This window comes from Tenrec ecaudatus, chromosome 1, assembly GCF_050624435.1.
Source record: "Tenrec ecaudatus isolate mTenEca1 chromosome 1, mTenEca1.hap1, whole genome shotgun sequence".
Lineage (NCBI taxonomy): Eukaryota > Metazoa > Chordata > Mammalia > Afrosoricida > Tenrecidae > Tenrec > Tenrec ecaudatus.
In genome coordinates, this window is record NC_134530.1 from 224,330,634 (window position 1) to 224,350,555 (window position 19,922).

At 49.0% G+C, this 19,922-nt stretch overlaps 1 protein-coding gene across 1 annotated transcript; it reads left to right on the forward strand.

Moving 5' to 3' along the window:
* Nucleotides 1-12,716: 12,716 nt before the first annotated feature.
* Nucleotides 12,717-19,663, forward strand: RHEX (regulator of hemoglobinization and erythroid cell expansion). Its single transcript, XM_075540557.1, has 4 exons — nucleotides 12,717-12,813; nucleotides 13,963-14,112; nucleotides 18,716-18,780; nucleotides 19,463-19,663. The coding sequence occupies exons 1-4, from the start codon at nucleotides 12,717-12,719 to the stop codon at nucleotides 19,661-19,663; spliced, it is 513 nt and encodes a 170-aa protein (XP_075396672.1).
* Nucleotides 19,664-19,922: the final 259 nt, after the last annotated feature.

The following is a 19,922-nucleotide window of genomic DNA, read 5'->3' on the forward strand; positions in this document are numbered from 1 at the left end:
AGTGAAGGACCCCGGTTAGCCCAGCCCTGGTGCTGAGTAGAGCACTTTTAGATGGTTAAAAAAAAAGCACTCAATGAACGCACTAAAGCAAAGCACCGTAAAACGAGTTGAGCCTGCAGCTTCCCGAAAGCACACGTGTGCCCAATTCCTTATAAGGCCCGGAGCACATTGCTGACTGTTGTGCTGTGGTCTGAGGCGCAGCCCCTGGTGAGCACACACACCCATCAGGCACCCACTAAGCGATTTCATTCCTGCAAGCCGTGGAGGGAAGGCTTGGGCATCAAGTGGCCTGGTTCAATTCTGTCCCCACCACAGAGATTAGAACCTGGTGCGGCGCTCTGTACAGCAAAGCAGCCAAGAGCATCTACTTCACCAGGTGGCTATTCTGAGAGTTAACTAAGCATGTCTGTGCGAAATGTTTTGCATGATACTGGCGCACAAGAAGCTCTTGGCATGATGTGTGAGTGTGAAAAAAGAAAGAAAGAAGCAGGCGCCGCTTCCATTTTGCAGACAGACCACTGAAGCCCAGAAACGTGAAGCACCTCATAGCCCAAGAGGCTCAGAGAGGAAATTCTAAGCTCCGGTCCCTCTGGGCGCTAAACTTCTGCTGTCTACCATTTGTCCACCCTTCCTTCTGTGGCTGCGGGGCAGTGTATTCAGCTTTCTTGGACAGGAACTTATTTACATGTGGTCAGAGCGCTAGCAAACTCTGGTGGAGACGGTCAGTTCTACAGCAGCCATGTCCTACAGCCCGTGCGGCAGACACGTCAGCTGGATGTGCCCATGTCCTGTCTCCACCCACGCGTGGCCTTCTCTTCAAATAACGTCCCGTCAGTGACCCCTGCCTGACTAGTCTGTGGTGTGGGGCGCTCTGGTTCCCCTGAAACATCACACAGAACCGGTCCCACTGCTTCTGAAATCCATTACTGATGACGCTCGGGGGCTGGGTTTTGAAACTTCACCCGGTGCCTTGAATTCACAAGTTCACGGTGAACCCTTGGAAATGCAGTTCTTCACGTCCACCAGAGTGCAAGGACAGCCCAAAGGGCCGCGCACAGACCCTGCCTACTCTGACTGATGGACGCCCAGGCGCTGAGCTCGTTATCTCAACAGCCCATTAACATGACATCAACTGTCCCGCCAGCTATCTATAATTGATGTGAACAAATTAACGAGGTGGCTTCATCTTTCTTGAGCTGCTTGCCGTGGTGGCATGTTCACTGAACCCAGTCAGAAATTCTGGACTTGCTTCAATACTGTTAAAATACGTATTTTTTCCTGACTGGAAAAATAATGCATGCTAGTTGCAGGAAACTTGAAGAATCACAGAAGGTATGAAGAATCAAATAAAATAGCACCTACAATCCCAACACTCAGTTTTGTTCATATTTTGGTATATGCAGGTCTATGGGATTTTCTTCTATCCCCCTCACCTTTGAGCAAAGTGATTTTTAAACAAGATCCTGCAATTTTCCCATAAGTTTATATGAAAAGTAAATATACTTAATATGCAAAGGTTATATTAGTGGACTACGCTTAATTTGATGAGCTGAATTAGTTGATTTGGGTGAGTTATTATCAAGTAATTAAATTCGAGAAAAGGCTTTAGCAACTAAGAGTTTTTTCTCTTTAAAATGTTCATTGTGTATGTGTAAGTTTGAAAAACAGACACATATTATATGCAGTCTTAATGTAACTGCACTCTAGTTTTTCACTGTGTATGTGTAAGTTTGAACAGCGTTGGAAGCATGCTGTAAGTAGTCTTAATATAACTGCATTCTACTTTTTCCTATCACCAAGATCTTTGTCCAGGTGACTCTCCCCAGACAGTATTTTAAATGGCCATGTAGTGTTAATTCCATTCTATACCGTAACCCTAATTTATTTAATCCTTGGTGTTTATTTAATTTATTTAATCCTTGGTGGTTATTGTTCCTTTCTGTAACCCACACGGCGCCTATCTCCTTTGTAATACTTGGGGCCTGCTTCAGCTTGATTGTGAATTATCTCTTTAATGTCCTTCATTTCATTTACCATCCTGAGATCTTGTTTTTCTTTATAACTCACTGCAAAAATCTAATCCTTGAAAATATGTTCCCCATCTGTGTTCCACTTTTGTTGTTGCCGTTGTTAGGTTGCCTTTAATTCTTACTTTCTTTAAAAACCTGAAGTTGGAGTGTAAAGTCAGCTCCATCTTTTCATATACCCCTTTGTGATTTCTCTCATCGCATTTAACTGGCCTGAGAAAGCTTTCTCTCATCTCGGGATTTAGCAAGCATTCATAAATAGATAAATATTCCATTCTGTACCGGCCTCATTTCAATGGCTTTGCTTTTTATTTTTTAATCTGCACATGCTTTATCCTTTGGAACTAGTTTTGTAAAGTAGCGTGTGCCTGTAAGCCTTGTTCTTCGCCTTATAAATAAATGTACAGCCTTGGTAGCCCTGTACAGGGGCCCAGCTCAAAGGCAGTGGGTTCGTTTGGGGGCTTGGATAAGCAGCTCAGCCCTTGTCCGGTGAGCAACATCCATTAAACAGCCTCTTTCTTTCCCGTCTCTGCTTGGTGAACCCCGCTTCTGACATCGTTGCTGCACACATGGAAGTCTATGCCATTCTTAGAAACCCACCTCAGCACGATTCCTTTGTAGACATGCTTTGTGTCCTCTTAATTGCTATTGCCCCCCACAGCCCCCACACTGACGAACTTCAGCACAAATTGGAGCTGTAAGAACATGCTCCTGAAATTCGGATCCACATTAGATGGAACTAATCATTGCAGACGGGTTTCATGTCAGCATTCTAGCCTCCCAATCTGAAACACCTCCTCGCGAGGTTAAATCTGTTCTCTCTCTCAGGAAAGGCCATGCTAGTCTTCAAAATAACTTCCTTACAATTAGCTGATTCTTCGATCTTCCCATGATTGTGACTGCTTGGATGCTGATATCCCTCCCAGCCCTCAGCCCCACTGTATTTCCAAACTGGTCCGTTATAATACAACTGCTGTTATAATAGAAAGAACAAACTGGCCGGTGAGCTCAGTGGTTAGAGTGTGGTGCTAATAGAAAGAACAGGGTGTCATTTGGGATTATTAGTTATGGCCCTGGGACTTTACTGAGTAGTCTCATGAGTTCCAACAGCTCCCCAATTGGTGCTTTTGGGATTTCCAGGTATAAAATCACGTTTCTTGCAAATAAGGATGGATTTGACTGCTCCTGGCCAAAATCCATACTTGCATAACTCTTGCATAACAGTTAGTAACTTTCCTACAACAGTTAGTAACTCAGGCTCCGGCCTGGTCACAAAGCCCAGTCACCTCTTCTGGTGGCTTCAGCAAGCTAGCTAACCTCTGTGTGTGCCTTGATTTTGTTCTTTGTAAAAGAGAAATGCTACCAGCATCTTCTTCCTGAGGTGGTTGCAAGAGTCTAATGCAAAAGCGTCTGCCATGCAGAGCCTGCTCAGTCCATACTTAGTAGTGGTCATCCTTGTCATCGCAATAGTGCATGGGCTGACGTTTCCAGAACTCATTCTAAAATATGGTGACCACAGACCCTCCTGCAGTTCTCAGCTAATTGTTCACCCATTTTTTTCATTAGGCAAATGCTGATTATTGGTGTAGGAGAGATACTCTCTCGTATATTGATAATCTCCTCGTCTTTTTTACTTGATCAACTTTGATAAAATCAGGAACGAGCATTCCATTTTCTCAAATGCATTTTTGGCTCTTGGTCAGTGTCTTTTGCATTTGACTTTATCAATGTCACACGCCTCAGTTGCCTGTCATAATCGAGAGTTAGACTTCTGCGCCACACGGGCTTGAGTTTGGAACTTGACTCTTGTCGCTGGGAGGCCAAGGTAAATTTCTCCACCTCTCCCACCCTGCCTCCCCAACGAGGCGGTGAAGATAATGTCTACTCTTGTACATCGAGGACTTTAAAACTCATGGCCCGTTTCCAGTTCAATATTTTAAAGTCGTCCTGGAGTAACTTTTTAATATCACCGGCTGGTGATATTCGTGAGCGAGATGAGCCTGGTTGGCTGGATTTGTGAGCATGATGAGCCTGGTTGGTCCCGGGTCAGGAGAGTTTTCCTGCTTCCTCTGTGGGGTGAGGCAGCTTGTGTCTTCCTGAAACGTTAGAAAGTCCTTGGGCGTCGTTTTTGAGAGGATGACCTTGGCAAGACGTTCCTTTTCTAAATCACGACAGCAGATGTTTATTAAACGTTTCTCACTACATGCAACTAGCTATAATAATCACTCCATAGACCTCGCCCTGGCTCATCATCAGAAGTGGGTGTCCTTTGTGCTTATCTGCTCTTGTCCTGAGAATCACCTCTTATCATCCCCATACTACAGATACGGAAAGTGAGGCTTTGAGAAATTCAATAACTGGCCCAAGTCCAGGGTGAGAAGACCCTAGGACGTGAGGCCCGGTGGTCTAGCGCCACATCTCCTCGCCTGCTTGCCAAATTTCTTCCCTTTTTGTTGGAAAAAATATGTAAAGCAGTGACCAATCCAACCATTCTCAGATGTAGAATGTATTGCTCTCAAGGACATGAAACATGTTGTGCAAACAGCACGCATTCTTATTGCTTGGTTTTCTTTTGGGTTTGCTTAAATGCTCTAGGTCCCACGGAATCCAGGTTGCTTCTTCTATATTTTTCTAGGAAATGATTCATTTTCATCAAAAACAGCCCCAGGTGGTGGTCTCTTCCTCTGTGTCTGTAGTTACTGTCTCTGCCAAGGTGCTTGTGGAGGATGGGTGCTCCCCCCTGTTGGTGGTGATTCGAAAGGGCGTGGGGCCTGAAAAGAGGAAAGTCGAGCCATGTGGAGACCGGGTGATGCTGTAAAGTGGAATTTTTAAATTTTTTAAATTTTCTTTTCAAAACCTTACTAACTGCCTCCTTGTTTCCTTCCCCCTCCTCGGAGTCTTTTGGGAACGGAATGTGTAGGGTTAGAAACAGCCTGAGAGGCACTTTGTCACGTCCCCAAATTTACCAGAGCCTAGAAAGGACCCCTGTGGCATCATGGGTTAAGCACTGGGCTGCTAACCGCCAAGTCAGCGGTTCGACCCCACCACCCCTTCTACAGGAGAAAGATGAGGCAGTCGGCTTCCAGTAAAGACTTGATGCTTCAGAAATCCGATGCAGAGCGTCCACCCTGTTCTGTGGGGGCATTCGGCATCAGAATCAACCTGGCAGCAGTGAGAGGGGCCACCCCGTTAGCAATGGCGGAGGCAGGTGCAGAAGCTGGAGTTCCTGCGCCCCCTCTCCTTCCCTTTCCACCCCACCAGCTGTCTGTGTTATAGCTCAACTTCTTACTCTCAAAGTAAGAAAAGAAACTTTTAAAAGCAAAAGATGTTTTAGGGTGATTTAATTTGAAAAGGTTGGTAAAGTCGGTTTGACACGGGTGGTTATCTTCATCTGTAGTATCTTCATCTTCGTCTGACATCTTAATTCATATTAGAGTCAGAAATCGTCTTTGAAATCTCTTCTTCTAACGGCATCAGGAAGGAAAGGGGGCTGGCACCTGGTGGGCTTCACCTCCGCTGCTCTGCTGTACCTCTGAGACAGGCCAGCAGACAGCCCCTTCATCCCGGGGGAAGGGGAGCACCGTCAGATGGAATTCAACCCTGCCTAGGAGCTCCGGAGCCCAGCCAGCTGTGAGACAGCAGAACAAATAAATGCTCCCAGTAATCTGATGTTCCTCTGAGGCCAGGTCCCTGAAAGCCACTGCCCAAATCCAGCGCCCCGGGAGGAGGGCAGGACGGCCCCTGCCTTCGCACATGGCGCGGGAGCTCTTTTTCACAACATAATTACCTGAGGTGGCTCATTTCCCGGCTTCGTACGTATGGTATGCGTGGGCACAAATGAGCGGATGTGTCTGCAGACCATCTGATCAGCAATCTGCAATTAGACCCCAAAGAGCAACCTGCAGATGAAGGCGAGAGACCAATTAGCCTCTTAAATCAGGAAAGCCATCACAATGTTCACACCTCATCCTGTCCTGGGTCTGCTCTCCAAAGTGCACTCAGAACGACTGCTGTACTTTCCTGAAACAGACCGACCCAAGTTTAATAGCTTGCCGGGGCTTGTCAACAACTCGGTGGAGTATTTCAGGGTGGAATAAGATCTAACACGGAGTGCTTCCCAAGACACGGAATAAAGAAGCCGACACCAGCAGCCTCTCTCACTGAGCCCGCTACAGGTAGGGCCGGCACCACCCGGTGTGGCCGATGCTAAATTTATTCCCATTTTATAGAAGCAGAAACAGAGGTGCTGAGAAGTTACCTAATTCACAGCTCGAGGGGACAGACCTAGGGGTGCCTATTCGGGTTGTGTGACCCTAGACTTCTGTGCTCCAAACTACTTTCCCTGGACGCAGCTGCGGTGTCGGCTGGTTCAGTCAGTAAGACACTCGTGATGAATCTAAACAATGGAAGTGCCGCTGATGCAGTTTTGGTTTCAAAGAGCAGAAATAAGATACTGGTTTCTAAACCAAGAGAACTTTTCCTTAACACTATTATGATTCTCCAATGGAGGCCAACCCCACTGCCACGGTGCTGGGTGGAGGGTTGCATTTAGGAACACATGGGAGTCATTTCTGGTCATCTTGAGGGCTACCATGACCGGTTACACTGGTGGAGTCCCAGGATGCTAAATGTGAAAACTGGTTGCAGGCAATGAGGTCGGACACTTCCCGGAACAGAGTGAAATCGAGGTGATGTAAAATGATGCTGCCAGCACGGGGGTGCACAATCGTCTATGCCTTCAAGCTCAGTCAGGAAATGAGAGTGCTGGTCCCACCTGGCGGTTGGGAGGTGCCGGCGGTGCACTTGGACGAGAGTGGCCCTGCGTGGCACAATGGAACTGCGCCATGGGGCTCTTGGCTGTCGTCTTGGTGGAAGCAGATCACCAGGGCTTTCTCCCGCAGAGCTACTGGGTGGGGTCCAACCTCTGGTCTTCCTGTTAACAACCGACCGCTTCCCTAGTACGTGCCACCGAATAAGTGCTTGGTATCATTCAACCCTAATTCCGATCCACAGTGACCCTACAGGACAGAGGGGACGGGCCTCATGGGGTGTCCACAGCTGCATGTGGCTCTTTACTGGAGCAGAGTAACAGCCTCTTCTCTTGTCGAGGGCCTGGCTGGTGGCTTTGAATCCCTGGACTCCCTGTTAGCAGCTGCGTGCTCAGCCACTGTGCCCCTGGGGCTGCTTTTCTAAAAGTTTCCAAAGAGAGCCAAACTCACTGCCATCAAGTCGATGCCGACTCATGGCAACCCTCTAGGACAGGGTACAGCTGCCCCTGTGAGTTTCCGCGACTGTAACTGTTCACCGGAGTGGAATGCCTCGTCTTCTGCCCTTGGAGAGGCCGATGGTTTCGAACTGCTGACCTTGCATATCACACACAGCCCACTCAGTAACCACCACTGTGCACCCAAGGTGCCTTTTATAGGAGCTTGGGAAGTTTAAATCCAAATATTGAGGGCACACCGTGAAACAAAAGCCATCGGGGCTGCGAGTCGGGCCTGTGGGCCTCCATACGTGGCCTTTCCCTGAAGTCTCTTCTGAGTTGGAAACATGTTGACTGTATGTGATATGAAGAGGGAACATCAGCATGATCCCATGTTGTAAAATGATGCAGATGCGTGCACACCCATACTTAAACATACAGGGACAAGACGCACGTTTAAGAAATGTATTATACTTTGCTAAAAGAACGTGCTATAAGATCTGGGGTGCTTTTCATATTTTTTATTCTCCTACCATGAATATCAGGAACACTGATGGTCCGGTGGGTTAGGAGTTGGGCTGCTAACTGCAAGGTCAGCAGTTTGAAACCCCCAGCTGCTTCAAGAAAGAGGAGCCTTTCTGCCTCAAACACACACGGGGGCAGTTCCACCCTGTCCTAGCCGGTTACTGGGAGTCAGGGCTGACTCAGTGGTGGTGAGTTTTCCAGGTGGTGCAGTGGTTCAGTGCTTGGCTGTTAACCAAATTAAAGGGGTGGTGGGGGTGGGGTGTGAGCCCACTGACCACCCCATGGGAGAAAAATGTAGTGATCTGCTTCTGTCAAAATGACAGCCTTGCCCGGAGGGCAACGTAACCACATGGAGCTACTCGTGAGCAGAGTGGCTACAGACAGGCCCCAGTCAGAGCCAAACCGACCCATGCACCCTAGAAGTATGGCTGCAACACCAAACCTGTGGGGGGGGGGAGGGGCTGGCCTGCCACTTCCACACAGAAGCAAACCAAGAAGGAAAAAGAGAGGGCGAGGGACTAAGCCCCATATCGGCACACCAAGCACGGAGGACGATGTCCCTGCACGGAGCTGCTAAGGCACAGAGAGGACTGCAGGGCTAAAAACAGCTCGAGACATGATGGTCCCTCCCTGGAGCACACCGCGACAGAGGACAGTACTGGGCACACACGGCGCAGAGTGTGTGCAGTCTGACCATCACAGTGTGCAAACCAAGGAGGGAACATAACAGATCAGCAATGGGAGCAAAGCCGAGCCAGAAATCCCCTGAGGAGCCCCCAAAATAGACTTCAGCCTAGGAAGGACAGTTCTGGAATCCCCCAGGACCAGTGGAGAGATAGTCATAAAGGTCAGAGAACAGACCTGGAAATATGTATGCTTTTTCGGGGGGGGGGGTTGTTTAGGTTTGTTTTTTTGCTAGTTTTTGTTGTTGGTTTTTTCTTTTCCTCTTTTTAGTCAATCTTTTGATTTCTTTTTGTTTTGTCTTTGTTCTGGAGGGACGGGGGTGGCGGGGGGTGGGGGGGACGGGTGGGGGTGAAGGAGCAGTGAGCAAACAACACCATAGACAAGGGAACAACTAGGGAATTAAAAGCAACAATGATGAGGAAGTAGAGGTCCCGGTGGTGTTGGAGCAACAGAAATCTAGCTGAGAGGAATTACTAAGAGGCAGAAGAAGGGCAAGCATGATGGTGGGGCAGGAGGAAAGTAAAAGGAAACAGAGGAGAGATCTAGGAAGCAAAGCTATGGATAGAGGTGTAAACATAGGTGAGCACTTATGTAACTATATTAATTCACAACAATAGAAGTATTGGCATATGTATATTTATATGGCAACACATTGAGGAAGTGGACAGACCTTGGGCCTCTGCTCAAGCCCTCCCTCAACGCAAGAACACTTTGTTCTAACAACCTGTCATTCTATGATGCTCACCCTCCTGACACGATCACTGTACACAAAATGGGGGCATAAGCAAATGTGGTGAAGAAAATGGAAGGTGCCCGGCTATCAAAAGATACAGCATCTGAGGTCTTCAAGGCTTGAAGTTAAACATGCAGCCATCTAGCAGAGAAGCAACACACCCACATGGAAGAAGCACTGTGTGATCATGAGGTGTCGGCAGGAGCAGGTAACAGGCACAGAAGACCCAAATCAACAACAAAAACATACTGTTGAAAATGACCAGGTTCAGAGCAGAGACCCCAAACCATCTGTAGACAATAGCACATCCCTTCACAGAGGAAGGGATGAGTCAATCAGGGTGCAGTGTAGCACCGATGAAACACACAATATTCCTCTGGTTCGTTGAGGCTTCCTCTCCCTTCCCCCTCACAATCTTGACCCCAGTCCTGCCTTTCATCTCTGGCTAGACTGGAGCATGTACACAGAAACAGGTAAGAGCTCATAACACACAGAGTCAGGTCACATAAACGCCTCAGGAACAGTAATGGAAGCAGCAATACCAGGAGGGTAGGGAGAAGGTGGGTGAGGAAAGGAGGAAGGAGGAACTAAGAGCAATGATGGACACATAATCTCCCCCCGCCCACACACACACACCCGCCACAGGGGGGGGGTGAACAACAGAAAGGTGGCTGAAGGGAGACAGTGGTTGGTTTAAGATATGAAAATAATAATTTATCAAGGGTTCACGAGGGTGGGAGGGGGAAGGGAGGGAAAAGAGAGGAGCTGATACCAAGGGCTCAAATAGAAAGTAAATGTTTTGAGAATAATGATGGCAACAAATGGACAAATTGACTTGACACGATGGATGTATGTATGGATTGTGATCAGAGTTGTTCGAGCCCCCAATAAAATGAGTTTTTTTTAAATACACAACCCCCAAAAGTTTGAAATAGAAAAAAAGAAAGTAAATGTTTATGAAATGATGATGGCAACATATGTACAAATATGCTTCATACAGTTGGTGTCTGAAATGCTATAGGAACTATAAGAGCTCCCAATAAAATTAATTTTTTAGTTAGGACCTTGGTAACCCAATGGGACAGTTCTGAAATAATATTCTAGTCATTAGTAGCAAATAACTACATAGCTGTGACATTTTTACTAAACAAAGGGGAAATTCACTCATTCACTGCCATTGAGTTGATGCCAACTCATAGTGAAACGATAGGACAGGGTAGAACTTGCCCTGAGCATTTCTGAGACTGCAACTCTTCACAGAGGTAGAAAACCTCATCTTTCTCTTGTAGAGTGACTGGTAGTCTCGAACTGTTGACCTTGTGGTTAGCAACCCACACCAGGTAGCTGCCACGCCACAAGGCCTCCTTGAATAAAGGGGAAAGGGAATCTTGAAAACATATGAGCTTAGAGTGTGGAGTCATCAGACCACCAACTTGGCAGTATAGTGTTGTGCCTTTCCAAGGAGAGAAAGAATCATGTTTGTGACTCAGGACAAACGAGACATTCAATAATGAGGTCGTCAAGACTGAAGCACTAGTGCTCCTTTATAAATGGAAGGAGGCTGGTTTCCCAGGTTGATTGGCCTCGCTTCTAGCCCCTTTCTACAATTTTCACATCTTTGGAGGATAAAATAAAGCTTGTCAGGTAAAATCCTCGTTTTTCCCCCATAGGTGACCAGCAGGGGACTCAAAGACCCCCAGCTGCGAGCTTGAGAAATCAGCATCTGTAATGAAGTGTTATTTTAGAGGAGCCTTACTGGGAAGACAGCAGTTCAAACCTACCAGTTGCTGTGCAGGAAAAGACTGTAACAGTCTGCTTCCACGCAACGCACAGCCTTCTGGGAAACCCAGTGGGCTGTTCATCTCTGCCCTATAGACTGGGTGTGAGTTGAGATCTACTGGGCAGTAGTGGGTTTGATTTGGGTTTAGCCAAAATTAGGCAAGAGCAGGGCGCTTTATCGAGGCCTGCTTTTTTACATGAAGGCACCAAGTCCCTCGAGATCAGTGTTTTTCTTGCAAGATCATCTCGCTTCATTTTGATCACTTTTCTGTTTGACTTCCAACTTTCTGGCTTCCCGTTTTGGGTGGTGGGTGGGAGCCACCACTTATTTATGACCCAGTTGGCTTTCTGGGGGTTGCTGGTCATCTGGATTGTCTAGGGGTCCCCGGTGGGAGCCCTGGCGGGGTACATGGTCCAGGGTGGCCTCTAACTGCAAGGTGAGCAGTTGGAAACCACCAGCTGCCCCTCAGGAGAAAGACGGGGTTCCCCTCCCTTGAAGAGTCACAGTCCCGGAAACTCCCACATGGGGGCAGGTCTACTCTGCCCTAGAGGGTGACTGTGAGCCAGCGTCGATGCCATGGCAGTGAGCCGGTGAGACAGATGCCCAGGGCTGCGCTGCTGACTGAAAGGCTGGCCCATCTCCTTCGGAAAGGTCACGATTGAGAATCCCACAGAGCAGTTTTACTCTGCACACATGGGGTCACCTTGACTCAATGGCAGCCAACAGCAGCATCCATTGGTCATGATCACCGAGTCAATGCTGACTCATAGACAGCCCCCCGGCGGACAGATTGGAGCTACCCCATAAGGTGTGCATGGCGGTAATATTTGCCGAAACAGCCACCGCTTTCTCCTTTTTGGGAGCTGGTAGGCTTCAACCACCAACTTTTCAGCTCGCCATCCAGCGCCACTCTATGCTGACACAGAGGACGGCCTTGCCACACGTCAGAATCAACTTGATGGTAACTGGTCTTCGGTTCATGGTTTTGTTGTTAAACCACGTCTCGCTCAGAGGCTTGCTGTGTGGCATAGATGAGACGCTGCGTTGGCACCGAGTGACTGGTGGCCGCTGAGGTGGTCTGACTGATGGCGAACCCCTGGGTGTCAGAGTCGAACTGTGCTCCGTAAGGTTTGTAGTGGGGATGGTTTTCTGGAAGTAGATCACTAGAGCTTTCTTCCAAGATGCCTTTGGCTGGACTCGAACCTCCAACCATTCAGGAGCAGCCCAGCGCATTCACCATTGGCATTATCCAAAGACTGGCCATTGGCTGTTAGCTTTCATTATTGTAATGATTATTACTGCTATTTTGCAGATTCAAAATCTGGGGAAAGGAAAGCAGATGGTCCCCACTCTGAGGACTTTGCCCAGGGTCATTCGAACGTAGGACCCAGAGTCCTGACCAGCTGCCTTGCCCCAACACGAGCTCTGAAAAACCCGGCCAGAAGCTCCCAGAGCAGTTTCTCCGAAGCCCTTCCTGCTGCCTCTAGAAAGACCCTTGGAGCCCCACGTGCCCGACTGGAGGTTGCCCAGCGAGAAGCTTACCATGCTGACAGAGTGAGTGACCCAGGAAGGCCCGGAGCGGGGCTGGAACCACGTTTCCGATTGAGGTTCCGGCCAGGACTCCCTGGGAGAGCCAGCTACCAAGTGCACACCCCACTCTCCCTGGCTCCCCCAGCCTGGCTGCTCCGAGAGGCTGGCAGATCTCTAAATAAAGCCATTGATTGCATCGGACCGACCGTGCCCCTCTGCTTTCTCCACAGCAACATGAAGGTCTGGCACGGCCTGGTAATTGCAGCCGTGTCTGTCTTCCTGCAGACCTGCCTCCTCACGGCCCTCAATTACCTGCTCAGCAGGCGCAGAGGTAAGTGGTTCAGTGCCCCCTTCTCCCAGTCACCCTCAGACGCCATTCCTGAGCCTGCCGCAGAACGAATCCCCAGCTATCACTTAAAAACATCCCCGAGGACCCACTGTCCAGGCCCTCCGTCCACAGACCCCCCACTCTGGCCTAACTCTTCCCTACACTCTTTCTGGTTGGCAGTAACTGCCCACGTCCTCCCACGCCCAGGTTCTTGCCTAGAACCAAGCCTCTCCTGGGGTGCCTGTGCAGAAGGCTTGGTGCGGCCTGGGCCTAATGAAACTGTTCCCTCACCACCCAGAGAGGGAGCAGGCAGGTGGCCTTGAATGGCAACAGGAGCAATACAGTGAGGCCAAAAGATGAACTTAGATTCTGGCACCAACCTATAATTAAGGCAGACAGGCTCTGCCCTGAGGAGCCCTTGTCACTGAGGAAAATAGATTGCAGTTGCTTTGGGGATTGCCTTGATCTAAGACAGGGGGGTGGGAGGCTGTCTTTTATGTGATGTCTGGTCTTCTCCATTCATTCACTAATGCAGCAGGTAGTTCTTTAGCACCAAAGGTGCCCTGTAGACCATGGCGATGCAGCAGGGACCAAAACAAAAGCTCCTGTCCTCCTGGGGGACAGGAGCAACACACACAGAATCCGCAAAACACTCAGTGTGTGCGATGCAGCCGAGAAGGAGAAGGGAAGCAAGCGAGAGTGTGGTGAATTGAGAGGGGGATAGATTGTGTCCGCTGGGAGAAAGCTGAGGTGGCGGTGACGTTCTGCTCTCATCCAGAGTTCCAGCCTCAGGCGCCCACAGGGGCAGGTCTGCTCCGTGCGTGCGCTCGGCTGCTCTGAGCGGGAATGGACTTGCGTCTTTGTGGCACTGACATTTGGGTGTCAACCTGCAGGAAGTGAGCAGGTGAGAGGCTCCCCAGAAGACCCTAGCACAGGTGGGGTCTCTGAGGAGCTGAGGGGCGGGGCCAGGAGGAGCAGGCAGGCCAGAGAGAGGGGAGGGGGTAGGTCCAGGAGGTCAAACAAGGGCAGGAGCTGCTCTTGGAAGGGACGGTCCCCTGAGAGCCGTGCTGAGAAGGCACTTAGTTCGAGATAGGGAGAGAGCACTGGCCCAACGCAGGCAACTCTCACTTTTGCCCTGCCTTCTTCCCACAGCTAATGAGAGTGAGCCCAAAGTGGTCACAGCCAAGCCCCCGAGCCCTGGGCCCAGCCCTGCCCACCACTGCCTGTCTGTCGCCAAGGAGAACCCAGGGAACGCAGAGGGAACACAGAGGCGCAGCCCTGTGTCGGACCTCCACTGCAGGCGTGAGTAACCCAGGGACTGGCGCAGGGCACTGTGTGAAGCTCACCTTGCTCGGGTGGACACCAGGGAGCCCCCTGCAGCCAGAGTCCTCCATGCCCACCGGAACCTCTGCCCTGAGGGCTCCCAGCACCCGCCCTCGGGAAAGACCTCGACAGACAACCACCTTTTTCAGAACATGGGATCTGATGACTAAGGAGATGGCCCAAAGGGTCCAGGGTTCAGATACTAACTGACAGGGTTGGTGGTTCAAATCCACCCTCAGGCACCTGAGAAGAAAGGCCTTGTGAAAGATTGTGGCCTTGAGGACCCCCTAAAGAGCAGTTCACTCTGGGGCACGCGGGGTCATCATGGGTTGGAGCTGACTTGGCAGCTTTTTTTAAAAAAGTGCTTTTACAGGTGTGGTTCAGTGGCACTGACCGCGGGGGTGGGCGGGGGCTGCCTCTGCCAGCGTCTCTGTAATACAATGGCATCTCCCCTTCTGCTCTGACAATTAATAGAACTGCTTTTTCTGCTGCCTCTGTCTCACCCAGCCCATCTACTGGGCCATCCAGCCCGTCTCGGTCTGCTTCCAGAAGCTGCCACAGCTGCCTGCCCCCAAAGGCCCTTCTCTCTCAGGGTATTTTCATAAACACTGAGTCTTGCAGATGGTCCAAATCTATAGGCCCCTCCGACCCATGGACTGACCACCACTTGTCCGTCAGTTTATCATACTGTGGTGTTTGCCACAGCGTGGCTTGTGTGCTGTTGTGATGCTGGAAGCGATGTCACTGATATTTCAAATATGAGCAGGTTCACCCAATGGGAACGGGCTTCGGCAGCACTCCCAGACAGGCTATGAAGAAGGAGTGGGCTACTTCTGAGGAACCAGTCACCGAGAACCTTATAAGTAGCAGTGAAGTGTTGTGAGATACCGAAAACTTCGTGAATCGCCATAGAACCTTGTCTGAGAGAGTGCCAGACGCTGACCCCCTCCGGTCAGATGGCACTCAGAATATGACTGAGGAAGATGCCAGACGCTGACCCCCTCCGGTCAGATGGCACTCAGAATATGACTGAGGAAGAGCTGCCTGCTCACAGCAGAGCCGGCCACAGTGATGTGGATGGAGACAAGTCATCTGGGCATTCACTTGCTGACGAGGCATGACTCAACATGAGAAGAATCCGCTGCAAACATCTATTAATAACTGGAACTTGGAATGTACAGGTGTGAATCAAGAAAATTTGGAGTTGTCAAAAATGAAATGGAACACATAAAGGTGGAGGCGTGAGGGGCTGAATTGGACATTTGAATCAGACAGCCATAGGGTTGACTCTGCAGGGCAGGACAAGTTCAGGAGGAATGGTGTTCCGCTCACCGTCAAAGGTCCGTTTCAATATCTGTCTTGAAGTACAGTGCTGTCTGTGGTTGAGGAATATCTATCCAAACATAAGAAAATCCTGTCAAGAGAGTTATTGCTCAAAGGAAGGCAAATGATGCAGAAGTTGAAGAATTTTACAAATACCTTTAGTCTGAAATTGAACAGATGTACAATCAAGATGCGTTAATAATTATTAGCAATTAGAATGCAACATTTGGAAACAGGAGTTGGACAATGTGGCCTTGCTGAGAAAAAACTGGAGATCATGTCATATCATTTTGCAAGACCACCGACTCGCTCATAGCAAATGCCTTTCTCAGCAGCACAAAGGCGACTGTGCATGAGCACTTCTCCACACGGAGCACACAGAAATCACATGGACGACACCTGTGGGAAGAGACGATGGGGAAGCTCCGTGTCAGCATCTAAAGCCAGGCCAGGGGCCGACTGTGGGACAGACCATCAATTGAGCATATGTAAGTTCAGGTTGAAGCTGAAAAAATTTAAAACAAGTCCACAAGAGCCCCCAGACCACCGTGAATATATCCCAGCTGAATTTTGAGACCATCTCAAGAATAGATTTGACTCCTGGGACAGAAATGACAGAAGACTTGATGAGCTGTGGGAGGATATCAAGAATATCACACATGAAGAAAGTAAAAAGTCATGAAAAAGTCCAGAAAGGAAAAAAATGAGATCAAAGTGGATGACAGAAGAGACTTTGAAACTTGCTCTTAATATTTCTTCCATTGCTAAAGCAACTGGCATTGACCGTGCAGGGAAGCGATGAAGTGAAAGAGCAGACAGAAATGTCAAAGGGCATCTGGAGAAGAAAGTCAAGCTTTATCGTGAAATGCACAACGACCCAGAGCTACAAAGGCAAAAGGAAGAGCATGCTCCTCATATCTTAAACCAAACGAACTCAAGAAAAGATTCAAGCCACAAGCTGGGATATTGAAAGATTCTATGGGCAAAATATTGAACAAAGCAGGAAGCATCGAAAGGGCATGGAAAGAGCACACAGAATCGCTGTACAAGAAGGACTACTCAACACTCAACCGTTTCAAGAAGTAACGTATGATCAAGGGTCAAAGGTGTTGAAGGAAGAAGCCCAAACAGCACTGAAAGCATTAGCCCCAAAACAGGGTTCCAGGAACTGGCGGAACACCAGTGGACATGTTTCAACAGGCGATGTGGCGCTATGCCAAGGAATTTAGAAGACAGCGACCTGGCCAACTGACTGGGAGAGATGCATATTTGTACCACTCCACAGGAAGGTGGCCTAACAGAATGCAAAAATCATAGAACAATATCATTGACATCACGTGCAGGTAAAATTTTACCGAAGATCCAACAATAGCTGTAGAAGTACATGGACAGGGAGCTGCCAGAAATTCCAGGTGGATTCAAAAGAAAACATGGAACAAGAGATATCATTGCTGATGTCAAATAGATCTTGACTGAAAGCAGTGGGTACCAGAAAGATGCTCACTTGTGTTTCATTGACTATGTAAAGGCATGTGACTGTGTGGGACCCTAGCAATCCATGTATAGCCTTGAGAAGGATGGAAATTCCAGAACATTTCATTATGGTCATGTGGAGCCTGTGCCTGAATAAAGAGGCAGTTGTGTGAATAGAATCTTGCATGGTTTAAAATCAAGGAAGGTTTCCTCAGAGTTGTATCCTCTCACCACACTTGTTCAGTCTGTGTGCTGAGCAAATCATCTGAGAAGCTGGACTGGACGAAGAAGAATTTGGCATCAGGATTGGGGGAAGGCTTATTAACAACCTGCAATATGCAGATGCCACTACCTGGCTTTCTGAACGTAAAGCGGACTTGAAGCACTTGATGATGGTGATCAAGAATTGCTGCTTTCGGTATGGATTACAACTTAAAGAAAACCAAAATCCTCACACCTGGAAGATTGAAATTAGCACGGATTTCATCTTTCTGGAATCCACAATCAATGTTCTTGGAAGCAGCAGTCGAGAGATCAAAGGATGGATTGCATTGGGTAAATCTGCTGCACACGACCTCTTTAAAATGTCAAAAAGCAAGGATGTCCCTTTGAGGACTAAGGTATGCCTGACTCAAGCCATGGTATTTCAATGGCCTCATATGCATGTGAAAGTTTTGGACAATTTAAAAAAAAGAATCAATGCATGTGAATTATGGTGCTGTGAAAGAATATTGTACCATTTACATCAAGAAAAAGTACCATTTACGACCAAAAGAACAAATGTATCAGCCTTGGAAGGATTACAGCCAGAATGCTCCTTAGAAGCAAGGATGGTGAGACTTCCTCTCAAGGACATCGGACATGTCATCAGGAGCTAGTGCCCCGGAAAAGGATAGCCTACCTGGTAAAGTAGAGGGGCAGTGGAAAGAGGAAGACCTTCCTGAGCAAGTTGAGTGGACACATGGCTGCAACAATGGGCTGGAACGTAAGAACAGGATGGGAGTGGACAGTGTTTCCTCTGCCGTACAAAGGATCGCCCTGCGTGGTAACTGATTCCACCGCACCTGATTACACCAGCATCATAAAGCTGCAACATCCTCCCCCAGCACACCCTCCTCTTCTATCTCAGGGCTGGGAGGCTGGGCCAGGTGCCCCCTGACAAGCCACTCCCCCTCGCATACGCCCTCCCCATTGGTGGATTTCCTGGCTGATTTTTGTTAGTTCTGGCCTTCTAATCTCATCTTTTCAGTGGGAGGAATCCCGCTGTCAGGCTTCCATGGCCCTGAGATAAGGTTTCATGCGGGACCCCGAGACGGCTGCGCTCGTGAATTCTGCCAGTAGAATGGGGGTAGCAGTGGCCTCACACTGATCCTGCTGACCCAAGACAGCACCAGAGCCGGGGAAGAATCAGAGCCTGCATGGCGATAGATCTCCGAGATAACCATCCATCCCACATGTCTTGCAAAAGCAAGGTAATAGAAAGTGGGGCACAAAAAAGGAGGGTGACCTATTTGGGGCCCCACAGCTAGTGGCAGGCTTGCTGGGACAGGAGCTGTTCGCCCTGCGCCGCACTTCATGGCGGTTCTCTCTCAGACGCAGACCTGAGTCCTTTCTGGCTGTTGTTGAAGGCCACTTTCTCTCCATTCTGCTTCTTTCTTTCTCTCGGACTCCCCATCCCTGTTCCCCACTCCGCTTTCATCGTTGGCTCTGCCTGTCTTTGCCTCCTTCTCCCTCTCCTTGTCTCGTCTCTCAACATCGCTGGCTTTCTCTTTGCATTTCTCCCTAGATGACAGCGACACCTCCTCAGATGACAGCTCCGACAGCTCGGACAGCTCGCCGTCCAGCCACCAGGTATGAGCCCTTCACAAGCAATCTGGAGAGAGTTCTGGGGAGCCCCTGCGGTAAAGCCTGCAAACTCAGGGCCCCCCAGCTAAGGAGATGGGCCAAGGGCAGAGGGCTTTCATGAATCACTATAGCATCCATAGAGGAGCCCTGGTGGCATGGTGGTTATGGTTTGGATTTTGATCGCAAAGGTTGATTGTTCAAAACCACCAGCCACTCCAAGGAAAAAAGATGAGCTGGGGTGTTCTACTTCCATAAAAAGTTACCTTCATGGGAACCCGCAGGAGCAGTTCTACCTGTCCTCTAGGGTCTCTATGAGTCAGCGTGGCCTCCATGGCAGTGGGTGTGGCTTGCACTTTTTAAATGGCATCTTTAGGTGAAGGTGGTCAGGTCCACAGCCCGCATCACCATGGACCATTCAATCAAAGTGAGTCTGCATGGGTGCTATCCAAATTAAACGAACGAACTGATAGTACTCATGTACAGCCAATTACCTTGTGAGATTTGGTTCCTTGATTTGGAGGTTTGGGGCCATGATTTCACGGGACATCCCAGTTAATTGACTGAAGACCGTGTTTAGTGCTACTGTTCTACCTCCTAGTTCAGAGGATAGGATCTGGGGCCTTCAATATTTACCCACAGCCATCCAAGGCACAGCAACGGATCTGTGTGTCTCTGCTTCTTACCCCAGGCCCCCAGGAATGTGAATTACACCCAAGTCATTTTTCCATCCTCCGGAGGACTGAAAAGTGAATCGGCCCTGGACTATGAGAACGTCAAGGAAGCCACAGATTATGTCAATGTCAACCCTCAAGGCCACAAGGGCAACATCTGGACTTTTGTGAACCATGCTGCCTCTGAATCTGTGGAATACACCCAAGTGGCCGTATGAATGCTGAGTCTTTCAATGGGGTCCGGTTCTCTTTGAATGTTTGCACTGAGTGTGTGGGGTGGGGGGAGGGTACTGATCTGTTTTAACAAGACAGAGGGGGGAAATAGGCCTATCGTCCACATCGAATGTTAGCAAGAACTTCCTGGAAAACATTGAAGCACTTTAGTAGAGAAAGCGAAGTTAGAAAGAGAGAGAGAGAGAGAGAAGTTAATCAGCAGAAAAGGCGGGAGCAGAGTTCCGCTTGGCAAATCTTATGGTT